This window comes from Argentina silus (genome assembly GCF_951799395.1).
Source record: "Argentina silus genome assembly, chromosome: 3".
NCBI classification, from domain to species: Eukaryota; Metazoa; Chordata; class Actinopteri; order Argentiniformes; family Argentinidae; genus Argentina; species Argentina silus.
In genome coordinates, this window is record NC_139657.1 from 1,336,456 (window position 1) to 1,351,111 (window position 14,656).

A 14,656-nucleotide genomic window follows, 5' to 3' on the forward strand; every position below is an offset into this window, starting at 1 on the left:
GAGGCTAACTGAGCTGTCTCTTTGTTTTTCTACAGAAATCATACCGACAACGACCGAATCCCAGCGGTCATTTCTGTGGCCGAGTGTCTATGTGAGGGATGTGTCTTCCCAGGAATTGATGGCCGGGCTTCCCAGGATCATACGTACAACTCTATTCCTGTTCTTCAGACTATGACGGTTCTGAAGAGAGCTGCATGCCTGGGAAACCCGCACAGATACTCCTACACGGTATACGAGCTCCTCGTACCTGTGGCATGCACCTGTGTTGAACCCAAGTAGCTTTATTTTCCTCTTGTCGGGGATCATTCCTATTGACATAATGTAGTGACTTGTTTCACATTCTGTTGCGTTTGTTTTAGAACTGAAGTTATTTAAAAATGATAACACTGTATGCTTTTTACTCAGTAATAAGCTATGAAAAAATAATTCATGCATTTTACATGGATTTTATAGACATTAAGAGATTAATTATTTATTTACAGTATTTATGTTGTTGAATTGTATTTATTCCCGTAACTGTTGACTATGTATTGAACTATTATTATTATTATTATTATTATTGTTATTGTTATTATTATTATTATTATCATTATTATCATTATTATCATTATTAAGATAATGGTTATGATTGTGCTTGTTATTATCATTATTATGATAGTGATTATTATTATTATTATTATTATTATTATTATTATTATTATTATTATTATTATTATTATTATTATGTATTAATCTATGTTCTTATGTGCTGTTCTATTTTTTTCATAATCCAAAACTCTATTGAAATTGAAAAATGTTTGACGAACTGCAAACTCCAATCTTATCAATGGAGAACCGTTTTTTATTATTGTTGATTCTTCAATAAAAGAAAAAGATTCAATAACAAAGATTCGTTTCGCCTCACATACTTTTGCCTTGAAATTATCGTGTGAAAATCTGTCGGATTCAGGATGTAGATTATCCATAAATGACCGCAAATCCCGACCGAGTTTCCTAAAACTGGGGGGGCGAGCGGCGGGGGGGCGAGCGGGGGGGGGGCGAGCGGCGGGCGGCGGGGGGCGAGCGGCGGGGGGGCGAGCGGGGGGGGGGCGAGCGGCGGGCGGCGGGGGGCGGGGGGCGGGGGGCGAGCGGCGCGCGGCTTCTGCTGCGTTACTTCCTGTCTTTGAGCGTTTCTATCGTCACTCATACCGCCATGCCATTGGTGCACAGCCGACTACGTAGAATTCCCGCGTCAAGTTTAGCCATGAACCAGACGTGAACTTAAAGCGGTCGTGTTTTTGTGTTTATTCACTCTTTGTACCTTAACAAGGCTATAATGGTGACCTCAGCCATACTTTCCGCTCTGAGTACCCTCACTAAACCTATTTCAGGTAAGACAATATTCCGTGTGATCTAGTTAGCTAGTAGCCTGGGACTGTCAGGTTCAGTAGCTCATAGGATAGATACACTGTCGCTACCGGTGTGTCAAACGGATCCATTCGAGATCGCTTGCAATAGCTAGTTTCTAACTACCTTCAAATCACGAATTTTGTATGTGAATATCCTGATGTAAAAGAGTAGTCATTTGTGACTTGGTCCTCTCTTTTTTGCATGTGGATGTTGGATGTTGTAGACTTCCCTAAGACTTGTACAGTATCCACATGTAAACAAGTAGTAAGTCTAGTAACAAATGCGGCTGAAGCGGTCCCATGCTGGTTTGGTTTGGATATGTTGTCACCCAGTAGTGTAGGATATTCTTCACAAGTAGACTAATCTAAAAACAAACCGACATGAACCATTCAGGTTGTTGCATCTTAGACCTGCCCTCGATTCAACAGAGCAGCTGGTTATCAGCAGATGACGTTCTTGATGAGGTAATGCGCTCGGATTTCGCAGTGCATTTGAAGGGAGTGTCACATGTCACGTTGACGTGCAGCAGCCGGCAGATCTCATGTGTTAAGATCTCATGTGTTAAGATCTCATGTGTTAAGATCTCATGTGTTAAGATCTCATGTGTTAAGGCAGCGCCTCTAGTATTAGCCGAAGCATCTGGATACACTGTGACATATTCAACAGTCTGGAGAGGCGCCTTCGGCTACACTCGCATGAGCATAGAACCTGGCTCCAGCTTTGTAAATGCTCTGCTTTAGCCAGCGTCTCTGATGACTACTGTTGTCTTCTTGGCACACAACGTTGTCTGAACACATTTATCTGGTTTGTAGCCAATAAGGGACCTCTCTAAGATGCTTTCTATACATAAACCTTCTGTCTGTGTGTGTTTTTTATTTTATCCAGAAGTCACTGTGCGCGATGCACATGCCACCCAACAGGGGGCGCTACTCGCTGCGCTGCAGGCCAACCAAGCCCTGTTGGAGGAGCGCCTGCAGAGTGAGAGGGGGCTGGAGGAGGTGCGTCGCCTGCGAGAGGAGGTGAGGGCTGGGGCACCTTGGTTCTGCGGAGACACAAAAGACCCGACATGGAGCTTCGTACAGGAATGTCTCCTGCTTCTGCTCAGCCTGGCCCGACACCTCACACACCAGCTCCAGCTATTCAACCAAACCCCCAGTCCGGCTGCTTCGGCTCCCAGACTCCGGACCCCAGAGATGGCCCCGCCCCTTCCCCCGGACGTTCTGAGCGTGACCCAGCAGAAAGAGCTGGGCGCGGCACTCCAGTTCGCCGTGTCTCTGGGCCTCTGCCCCTACCTGTGGGCGGGGGTGGGGGTACCCCTGGGGCACAGGTCGGCGTTCGGGGCGATGGTGGAGGGCGTGGTCCGTCAGGGCGTGGCGCCCGGCCCCCAGCGCCGGCTTCTGACCACCACCACCGTTCTGCTAGAGATGGCGGAACTCTCGTCCCTCGCCACCTTGGTCTTCACCCGTCACCTAGGAGACGTCATGGCAACGCTGTGTCAGCTGGGGTACCGCCCCCAACGCCCAGAGGGAGGGGCCAACAAGGGGGAGAAGGTAACTCACTGCTCAGGGCAGGCCTTGGCGATGGGCTCATAAACGTAGACCCATATACTTTCAGTGCCCTGAAATTGGGGGACTGTGTATACAAAGGGTTGTCATTTCTAAATGGTGAAACCAATCTGAAAAGGAAAACATTGAATTAAAGCTGAGAATCTCTAGTTTAAGTAATTGTTTGATTTCAAATCCAAACTGCTGCGGTACAGAGCTAAAAGAAGACAATGCTTCCTCTTTCCAGTACTTATGGAGGGCGCTGTATACAGCACCAGTCAAAAGTTTGGACACACCTTGCCAAGAGTGTGCAAAGCTGTCATCAAAGCAAAAGGTGGCTACTTTGAAGAATCTAAAATATAAAACATATTCTGGTTTGTTTAACACTTTTGTTTACTACATAATTCCATATGTGTTCCTTCAGAGTTTTGATGTCTTCAATATTAATCTACAATGTAGAAAATAATAAAAAATAAAGAAAAACCATTGAATGAGAAGGTGTGTCCAAACTTTTGACTGGTACTGTATACGCTATACCAATTTACTATATTGTTATAGGGTTTATGTATATTTTACATTTACATTTATGGCATTTAGCAGACGCCTTTATCCAAAGCGACTTACAACAAATACATTTGTTTAAGTAAGTGAATCATCTATCCAACAGTCATCATAAGACAAAGTAATCAATGCTCAGACCAGGGGCCATAGGCAGTCGTAATTTTTTTTTTTTAATATATAAACAGAAATGTTGAGTTAATATTATTATTTCATGCACAGATATCATTGAAGATGGATTAGCCTTTGTTGTGTCAGCAAAATGAGAAACAAATAAATTGCCTGCACGAGATTTGCAATAGTTAATGATGGCGATGAACAGATCATAACACCTTGGTGCCACTAGATGGCGTCAGTGTTAAACAGATCCACAACCAGGCTGCTGTGATGCTGCTGTCTAGTCATCCCTGAACCAGTGTAATCATGTGACCTCTTTTAGGAACTCCGCGTGGAGGAACGCAGGAGCTGCAGAGAGGCGCTGCAAAGCCTCCTAGGAAAAGTGTACCAGCCAATCGTCATCAAGGAGCTGCTGGTCCTGCAGGGGGGTCCTAAGCAGGGGTCCCCTGCCTGGCTGAGACGTCTGTGTGGTCAGCTGCTGTCTGAGAGGCTCATCCAGCCTAAAGGGGTCCAGGCTGTGGTACGAGCTATACTGGAAGTGACACCAGGTGAGGGGGGGGTGTGTCTGAGTGTGTGTGTGTGTGTGTGTGTGTGTGTGTCTGATCCTGCCTAAAGGGGTCCAGGCTGTGTTGCTCGCCATACTGGAGGGGAAACCAGGTGTGTGTCTGTGGGTGTGTGTTTCTGTGTGTGTGATGCAGAGGGGGAGCATGAGAAAGGCTTTCGAAGCTTTGAATTGATTAGATTACAAACACTTTATTGCCAATCGACAATGTTGAATTGGAATTTGCGTCTTATCTTTTTGACCTGTTTAATTTTGCTCCTCTGTCTGTCCTCTCTGTGTCCACCAGGGGGAGACTCTGACTGGAGGAAGTGTGATGGCGTGGCCAGGATCTTGGCAGCCTGTCCTCAGCAGTGTCTGTCTCCAGACGCCTACTACCGACAGGTCTGCCCCCAGGTACGGACCGGAGAGGATCTGACGCTCAACATTGACATGTTCATAAATGTTATCATATATTTGAAGATTGAAGGATCGGTTCAAACCTTAAATAATAATAATAATAATAATAATAATAATGCATTTATTTTGTACAGCGCTTTTCTCAAAGACACGACATTTAATGGAGTCAAGAGGAATGGATGGATAAATGAAAAGTAAAACAAAAGCACAGTTCTATCAAAAATATAAAAATAAAAATAAATAAAAAATATAAAAAGATTAAAAGCAAGTTTAAAAAGCTGGGTTTTGAGGGCTGGTTTGAAGGAGGAGAGCGTGCTGGATTCTTTGATGTGGTTTGGGAGAGTGTTCCAAAAATCACCTAAAACATGATCTAATGGGTGGATATGAGCCCCTGAGCACTGCAATACACACTCACCGGCCACTTTATTAGGTACACCTGTTCAACTGCTCGTTAACGCAAATATCTAAGTGGCACACTTTGGGCCCCTTAGTACCAATTGAGCATCGTTTAAACGCCACAGCCTACCTGAGTATTGTTGCTGACCATGTCCATCCCTTTATGACCACAGTGTACCCATCTTCTGATGGCTACTTCCAGCAGGATAACGCGCCATGTCACAAAGCTCAAATCATCTCAAACTGGTTTCTTGAACATGACAATGAGTTCACTGTCCTCCAATGGCCTCCACAGTCACCAGATCTCAATCCAATAGGGCACCTTTGGGATGTGGTGGAACGGGAGATTCGCATGATGGATGTGCAGCCGACAAATCTGCAGCAACTGCGTGATGCTATCATGTCAATATGGACCAAAATCTCTGAGGAATGTTTCCAGCACCTTGTTGAATCTATGCCACAAAGAATTAAGGCAGTTCTGAAGGCAAAAGGGGGTCCAACCCAGTACTAGCAAGGTGTACCTAATAAAGTGGCCGGTGAGTGTACAGTACCAGTCAAAAGTTTGGACACACCTTCTCATTCAATGGTTTTTCTTTATTTTTACTATTTTCTACATTGTAGATTAATATTGAAGACATCAAGACTATGAAGGAACACATATGGAATTATGTCGTAAACTAAAAAGTGTTAAACAAACCAGAATATATTTTAGATTTTAGATTCTTCAAAGTAGCCACTTTTTGCTTTGATGACAGCTTTGCACACTCTTGGCAAGTTTGTGTCCAAACTTTTGACTGGAACTGTAGGCTACAGGTGCAATACGCAGACAATGTTTGTCTTCTGTCTAATTGAAAGGTTTGTGTCTTATTTATCAAATCATTGAGAGTTAGTTTGATTTTCTCAGGTTTACCCCGATTAGACATCATGGGGTCCCGACCCCCAGTTTGGGAACTGCTGGTATACATCATGTGATTGGTGTTTCAGGTGCTGGATCTCCTGCACTTCAGAGACAAGCTGACAGCTCAGCAGTTCCAGCGTGTGGCCACCAGGGCGGTGCTCACCATGGTCCAGGAGCGCCCACAGCTGGCCCAGCAGTACCTCCTAACACCCCTCCTCAGCCCCCTCCTCCGCTGTGGCCAGTCCACAGGTCAGTGTGTGTGTGTGTGTGTGTGTGTGTGTCTGTCTGTGTAGAGGAGTCTTCATCACAGTGTGTGTGTATGCGTGTGTGTGTATGCGTGTGTGTGTATACGTGTGTGTGTGTGTGTGTGTGTGTGTGTGTGTGTGTGTGTGTGTGTGTGTGTGTGTGTGTGTGTGTGTGTGTGTGTGTGTGTGTGTGTGTGTGTGTGTGTGAAGCTGCCCCTAGACAGAGTTTAGCTTTCCCAAATCCTCCATCATGCTGCCCTGCAAACCGTATTGCATCGTCGTACTCCTCCCTCCCACAAGTTGAGGAGGGATTTGACCTTCTCAGTCTGTTTCCATGGAGATTGTTGTTTCTATGTTGTAACTGTGAACCACAGTAATGTGTTCTCTTAGCCTGCCGAGCCGAAGGCAGATGTGACCATCTTATCATTATTGTGATTTGTTGTGTGCTTCGGGGAAACTGCTACAGTGATACACACACACACACAGGGAGTCTGTGTCTGTGTCTGTGTCTGTGTGTGTGTGTGTGTGTGTGTGTGTGTGTGTGTGTGTGTGTGTGTGTGTGTGTGTGTGTGTCAGGGACATTGACACTGCTGCGGTGATAGACTCCCTGTGTGTGTGTGTGCGTGCGCATGTGTGTGCGTGTGCGTGTGCGTCTGTGTGTGTGTATCGGGGACATGGACACTCCTGCGGTGATAGACTCCCTCATCGTTAATTGGAGTCTGCTTGTCATTACCGCTCACTCTGGAATGACCAGTGGTATTTAATGAGAGCTGTGTGTGTGTGTGTGTGTATAATGTGTGTGTGTGTAGATTGTGGTTGAGCTTGAGGAGCTCTCTGTGAAGTGGGTCTGATTGAATATGGACATCTTCCTTCCTGCAGTTAAACTGTTCTGTTGGGAGAACAAGACTAGATAGATAGATAGATAGATAGATAGATAGATACAGTTAGGTCTGGAAAGATTTGGACAGTGACACAGTTTTCATGCAGTGCAGACTTTCAGCTTTAATTCAAGGGGTTGAACAAAAATATAGTATGAAACGTTTAGGAATTGCAACCATTTTTATACACAGTCCCCCATTTTCAGGGGTAATTGGACAAATTAACATAATCATAAATAAAATGTTCATTTGTAATACTTTGTCGAGAATCCTTTGCAGGCAATGACTGCCTGAAGTCTGGAAGCCATGGACACCAAATGCTGGGTTTCCTCCTTTGTGATGCTTTGCCAGGTCTTTACTGCAGCTGTTGTTGTTGTTGTTTGTTCGTGGGTCTTTCTGCCCTTAGTTTTGTCTTCATCGGCTCGGTCAGGTTGAGATCAGGTGATTGACTCTGCCATTGCAGAATATTCCACTTCTTCAATCAGGATCTATATTATAGATATCTCTATGTTCAATCAGGATCTATATTATAGATATCTATATGTTCAATCAGGATCTATATTATAGATATCTATATGTTCAATCAGGATCTATATTATAGATATCTCTATGTTCAATCAGGATCTATATTATAGATATCTATATGTTCAATCAGGATCTATATTATAGATATCTATATGTTCAATCAGGATCTATATTATAGATATCTCTATGTTCAATCAGGATCTATATTATAGATATCTATATGTTCAATCAGGATCTATATTATAGATATCTATATGTTCAATCAGGATCTATATTATAGATATCTATATTTCCCAGTCCTGCGTACAGTAGCAGCTTCATGTCAGTTGATGTTGTGTTTTTGATATGTTTCTAATGTGTGTGTGTGTGTGTGTGTGTGTGTGTGTGTGTGTGTGTGTGTTTCAGAGGAGGGCCGTGGCCAGGAGTCAGTGGAGGAGCAGGAGCTGTCGCTCTGTGTGGAGGAGCAGGAGCTGTCACTCTGTGTGGAGGAGCAGGAGCTGTCGCTCTGTGTGGAGGACGTCTACAAGGTGGGACCTCCCATGAACACTAAAACACACACGTCCACCCAATACATCTACATGCATCATCTGGGTAACCCACACCCCAATACATCTACATGCATCATCTGGGTGACCCACACCCAATACATCTACATGCATCATCTGGGTGACCCACACCCAATACATCTACATGTATCATCTGGGTGACCCACATCTACATGTATCATCTGGGTAACCCACACCCAATACATCTACATGCATCATCTGGGTGACCCACACCCAATACATCTACATGTATCATCTGGGTGACCCACATCTACATGCATCATCTGGGTGACCCACACCCATACATCTACATGTATCATCTGGGTAACCCACATCTACATGCATCATCTGGGTGACCCACACCCAATACATCTACATGCATCATCTGGGTGACCCACACCCAATACATCTACATGTATCATCTGGGTGACCCACACCCAATACATCTACATGTATCATCTGGGTGACCCACACCCATACATCTACATGTATCATCTGGGTAACCCACACCCATACATCTACATGCATCATCTGGGTAACCCACACCCATACATCTACATGCATCATCTGGGTAACCCACACCCATACATCTACATGCATCATCTGGGTGACCCACACCCAATACATCTACATGTATCATCTGGGTGACCCACACCCAATACATCTACATGTATCATCTGGGTAACCCACACCCATACATCTACATGCATCATCTGGGTAACCCACACCCATACATCTACATGCATCATCTGGGTAACCCACACCCATACATCTACATGCATCATCTGGGTGACCCACACCCAATACATCTACATGTATCATCTGGGTGACCCACACCCAATACATCTACATGTAACCCACACCCATACATCTACATGTATCATCTGGGTGACCCACACCCATACATCTACATGTATCATCTGGGTGACCCACACCCATACATCTACATGTATCATCTGGGTGACCCACACCCATACATCTACATGTATCATCTGGGTGACCCACACCCATACATCTACATGTATCATCTGGGTGACCCACACCCAATACATCTACATGTATCATCTGGGTGACCCACACCCATACATCTACATGTATCATCTGGGTGACCCACACCCATACATCTACATGTATCATCTGGGTGACCCACACCCAATACATCTACATGTATCATCTGGGTGACCCACATCTACATGTATCATCTGGGTAACCCACACCCATACATCTACATGTAACCCACACCCAATACATCTACATGTAACCCACACCCAGATGATACATGTACTGAACCTCACACTAACTCTCTCTTTCTATTTCTCTTTCTCTGTCTCTCTCTCCCTCTCCTCTTTCCTTCCTCCCCTTTCGCACCCCTTCTCTCTCTCTCTCTCTGTCTCTTTCTCTCTCTCTCCCTCTCCTCTTTCCTTACCTCTCCCCCCCCCCCCCCCCCCAGATCTGTGTAGTAGGCAACAGTGCGTCAGGTCCTCTGCTGGAGGTTCTAGGAGGAGCGCTTCCTGTCCTCTTCTCTCTCTACTGCTTCACCAAGCACAACGTCTCCCACCTACGGTAACAACTCTGCTATACTGCTGTGTAGTTCTCCACTCACTCAAACACAGACTCCATCATTGTAGTTTTGCACCTGCTCAAAGACAGACTCCATCGTTGTAGTTTTCCACCTGCTCAAAGAACAACTCCATCATTGTAGTTTTCCACCTGCTCAAAGGACGACTCCATCATTGTAGTTCTCCACCAGCTCAAAGCAGTCCTTGATCAGTGTAGCTAGGAGATCTGTTTCAACTGGCTGACCTGGTGATCACCAGAGTAATTATATGTCTCTAATTGTGTGTCTGTGTGTCTGTGTGTCTGTGTGTGTGTCTGTCTCTTGTGCACGTGTGTGCGTGCTCCACAGCGCCCCCTGTCAGGAGATCCTGCTGTGGTTCCTGGGTCAGGTTGACCCACCTGTGGCGCTGGCATTCCTGAAACACCTGAGTGGCCTGGAGGGAGAGGCGGGCAGAGGGGTGGGCGGAGGGGCTGGAGGAGTGGCACCAGGGTTCCACTTCACCCCTGGCAGCGAGGGAGGGGCTAAGCTCAGCCCCAGAGAGACCGTCAGGTGACTGGCACTCATCCACGCAGCATCAGAATCACTGATCCACACAGGAGAAGTTTATGCTGGGAGATGGTTCTTCTCCAGGGATATGCTATACAGTGTCCTAGGAAGGAAGGGTGGATTTATGAAGTATTGGAATGGGGCCTCAGTCTCTCCCTTCGTCCTTCCCTTCATCTCTGTCTCTCTCCTCCAGTGGTGGTGGTGATGATGATGATGATGCTCTGTATGAGAGGCTGTCGGGGGAACAGTGGAGGCTGGAGTGTCTGGTCCAGATGTTAGCAGAGCTGAAGGACAAGGACCTGCCAGGAGACTTCTTCCTGGGGCTGCTACAGGTACACACTTAATAACACACTTAATGACACACTTAATGACACACTTACATACTTACACACTTACATACTTACACTGCTACAGGTACAGTACACACTTAATAACACACTTAATGACACACTTACATACTTACACATATAGCGACCACACAGAGAGCGCTGCTACAGGTACAGTACACACTTAATAACACACTTAATAACACTTACATACTTAAACACTTGCCCTGTCCAGGAACAGCCACCTGGGCTAGCCGCTAGACAGAGTCAGCTGATTGGAGGTTGATTGGAGGTTGATTGTGATTGGTCGATTGGTTGTGTCTCACTGCCCTCTCTCTTGTCTCTGGCAGGAGCTGACTGGCTGGGCCGCAGAGGAAGAGGAAGTGGAACAGGAAGTGGACACGTCGGCCATGACACTACTGGAGCTGGAGCAGCATCTGATTGGTCGAGCGGCAGGAAGTGGTCAGAGACTGGCTCTGCTGCAGGTGTTGGCTGTCATGTGTGAGGGTCTCCCTCCTACTCTGCTGCTGCGCAAACCAACACAGGTACACCTGTAGCCCCCGATAACCAACACAGGTACACCTGTAGACCCCTGATAACCTACACAGGTACACCTGTAGCCCCCGATAACCTACACAGGTACACCTGTAGACCCTGATAACCAACACAGGTACACCTGTAGACCCTGATAACCAACACAGGTACACCTGTAGACCCCTGATAACCTACACAGGTACACCTGTAGACCCCTGATAACCTACACAGGTACACCTGTAGACCCTTGATAACCTACACAGGTACACCTGTAGCCCCCTGATAACCTACACAGGTACACCTGTAGCCCCCGATAACCTACACAGGTACACCTGTAGACCCTGATAACCAACACAGGTACACCTGTAGCCCCCTGATAACCTACACAGGTACACCTGTAGACCCCGATAACCTACACAGGTACACCTGTAGACCCTGATAACCAACACAGGTACACCTGTAGCCCCCTGATAACCTACACAGGTACACCTGTAGACCCTTGATAACCTACACAGGTACCTGTAGACCCCTGAGGCTTAATTAATTAATTCATCCGTCCAGATAACCTTGTATATCCCACTGAGAAGCTGGATGTCTTTTTCAGGGGAGCCCTGCAGGGGGCAGCATTATAAACCAACATGCATGTTTCCTACTGTACTGGTTGTCCTTGTTCAAGAGTGGGGCTGGTTCAAGAGATGTCTATGGTTGACTGACCTCTTCTCCCATTGTTTAACAGAACACATCCATCTCTCCTCTCCTCTCCTCTCCTCTCCTCTCCTCTCCTCTCCTCTCTTCCCTCTCCTCCCATTGTTTAACAGAACACATCCCTCTCTCTTTCCCTCTCTCTCTCCCTCCTCTCCTCTCCTCTCCCTTTCTCTCTCTATCTCTCCCCCCTCTCCCTCTGCTCCACGGTTTAACAGGACACACCCCTCTCTCCCCCCTCTCCTCCCTCTGTTTAACAGATCCCATCTCCCCCCCCCTCTCCTCCCTCTGTTTAACAGAGCCCATCTCCCCCCCCCTCCCTCCCCTCTCCTCCCTCTGTTTAACAGATCCCATCTCCCCCCCCCTCTCCTCCCTCTGTTTAACAGAGCCCATCTCCCCCCCCCTCCCTCCCCTCTCCTCCCTCTGTTTAACAGAGCCCTCTCCTCCCTCCCTCCCCTCTCCTCCCTCTGTTTAACAGAGCCCATCTCCCCCCCCCTCCCTCCCCTCTCCTCCCTCTGTTTAACAGAGCCCATCTCCTCTGGGTCTCTTCTTAAGGAACCAGGCCAGGCTGAGTAACACTTTGAGATGTCTATTAATAAGCAGGTCTGTGTGTGACGAGGTACAGGAGCCCAGAGCTAACGTTGGGATGACGTTGGTGGAACGTCGGCAGTTACGCCTGAGGAAAAGCATTCCCTCCAAGATTAACGAACTCCGCAGATAAAGCGGCCTCAGGTCGGCGTGATAAGCGTGTATATTTAGACGTCTTATCTCCCGGGCCCTCCGTCAGGGTTTTCAGTGAGAACTTTCTTGCAGAAGTTTTTCGGTCTTAAGTGTGTATGGGAATAAGGGTTTCGGAGCAGTGGGAGACTGTGTCCGTCTGTGTGTGTTATAACGCATGTGTCTGTGTCTCTGTCTGTTATTACTCATCTCTCCTCCCTCCCTCCCTCCCTCCCTCTCTCTCTCCTGTCTCCAGGTAGTAGAGTTCATTGTGGGTATGTTGCAGCGGGCCTGTGCAGGTCTGGACCAGGGTTCTGGTTCCCAAGGCCCAGTAGAGACCCAGACCCTCAGCATGGGGATGGGCCTGGTGGCTACACTGCTGTCAGCACCCACCGAGGTACTGATCTCACACACTCACACACACTCACTCACACACACACTCACACACACACACACTCACACACACTCACACACTCACACTCACACTCACACACTCACACTCACACACTCACACTCTCACACTCACACACTCACACACTCACACTCACACACACACTCACACTCACACTCACACACACACACTCACTCACACACACACTCACACACTCACACACTCACACTCACACTCACACACTCACACACACACACTCACACACTCACACACTCACACTCACACACTCACACTCACACACTCACACACTCACACACATACACACTCACACTCACACACTCACACACACACACACATACACACTCACACTCACACACTCACACACACACACACTCACACACATACACTTTCAGTCGTAGCTGTTGGCGTGTCTTAGTTCATGCGGAATACGTCTTTATTTGCAAATGTTCTCTTCACAATATAATAATAATAATAATAATAAGAAAAAGAAGAAGATTGTGATCTATGATGACAATTAAGAAAGATGTGTAGTTATGTCTATATTCAAAACAGGTGTACAAGTTATAAAAGTGGTATTTGATGCCCTCTCTCTCCTGTCCAGCTGAGTCCAGAGGACTACTCTGCCATGTCCAGGCTCCTCCCACCTCTGGAGGAGATTACCCAGAAGCACCCAGAGGTGGTCATCCAGGAACTGGCGTCCGACCTGCGGACCGCCATCGCCACGCACGGCGCCTGCCGCCCCGACAATGTCACGCGGGCTGCCCAGCGCCAGAACCCCCTGACGGGAAACAGCGTACCGTCTGCTACCTCCCGCAACACACAGTGTCGCCAAAACAGTCATTCTGACACCTCTCCATCCGCCGTCCAGCCTTTCACAGCTCATAACGAACACAGAATACACACTCTTCAAACCGCCAGCACACCAGCGCCGACACACACCCGCGCCCCCATCCCCGACACACACACACCTCGCCCCCCCACCCCACCTCAGACCCTCACCCCTGACCTCAGAACACGAGACGGGCCTCCTGATCAGAACCAGTCCCAGACCCCTCACCCAGCCCAGAGAGGAGCACCAAGGCCTGGGCAGGAGGCTGGAGCGGTCTGGAGGTCTACCCCCGGCACAGGACAGTCTGTACGAGAGGCTACCCACCAGGGTGGGTCCGCTGGGAGGGGTGGTGGTAGCAGCAGTATTGACCCCCCCAGCACCCCTGCCCCCCCTAACATGGCGTTGTCAGACTGTCTCCAGGAGGCCTGCGACCCAGACGTGCCCACCCGGGCGGTGGCGCTGCGGACCCTGACACGGGCCATCAGAGACGGGCACCCAGAGGCCCTGCAGGCCCAAGAGAAGGTCCTCACGGTGGGTACAGGGGTGGGGTGGGGTGGGGGGGTACAGGGCTGGGGTGGGGTGGGGATGGGGGGGTACAGGCCCAGGAGAAGGAGGGGGGTGGAGGACTGGAGTGTGTGGGGGGGCAGGGAAGGGGAGGGGTGTGTGGGGGGGCAGGGAGGGGGTGGTCCAGGACAAAGTCTTGACTGCGGTCCAACAATAGATAGTAGTGATAATAGATGGCGATGATAGTAGGGTGTGTTCTGATAGTAGGGTGTGTTCTGATAGTAGGGTGTGATGATAGTAGGGTGTGATGATAGTAGGGTGTGATGATAGTAGGGTGTGTGATGATGGTAGGGTGTGTTCTGATAGTAGGGTGTGATGATGGTAGGGTGTGTTCTGATAGTAGGGTGTGTTCTGATAGTAGGGTGTGTGATGATGGTAGGGTGTGTTCTGAGAGTAGGGTGTGTGATGATGGTAG

At 47.9% G+C, this 14,656-nt stretch overlaps 1 protein-coding gene across 1 annotated transcript in view; it reads left to right on the top strand.

Moving 5' to 3' along the window:
- Positions 1 to 1,232: 1,232 nt before the first annotated feature.
- Positions 1,233 to 14,656, top strand: part of tango6 (transport and golgi organization 6 homolog) — a gene marked incomplete at its 3' end in the record, with an annotated part of 16,450 nt that continues 3,026 nt past the window's right edge. Inside the window, exons 1-12 of the mRNA XM_083665649.1 lie at positions 1,233 to 1,370; positions 2,275 to 2,939; positions 3,931 to 4,156; positions 4,457 to 4,563; positions 5,947 to 6,109; positions 7,914 to 8,035; positions 9,504 to 9,616; positions 9,960 to 10,160; positions 10,351 to 10,489; positions 10,834 to 11,028; positions 12,693 to 12,833; positions 13,450 to 14,208. Of these exons, the coding sequence (XP_083521775.1) occupies positions 1,316 to 1,370; positions 2,275 to 2,939; positions 3,931 to 4,156; positions 4,457 to 4,563; positions 5,947 to 6,109; positions 7,914 to 8,035; positions 9,504 to 9,616; positions 9,960 to 10,160; positions 10,351 to 10,489; positions 10,834 to 11,028; positions 12,693 to 12,833; positions 13,450 to 14,208 (2,886 nt within the window). The 5' untranslated portion in view covers positions 1,233 to 1,315. The remainder of the gene's footprint in view (positions 1,371 to 2,274; positions 2,940 to 3,930; positions 4,157 to 4,456; positions 4,564 to 5,946; positions 6,110 to 7,913; positions 8,036 to 9,503; positions 9,617 to 9,959; positions 10,161 to 10,350; positions 10,490 to 10,833; positions 11,029 to 12,692; positions 12,834 to 13,449; positions 14,209 to 14,656) is intronic.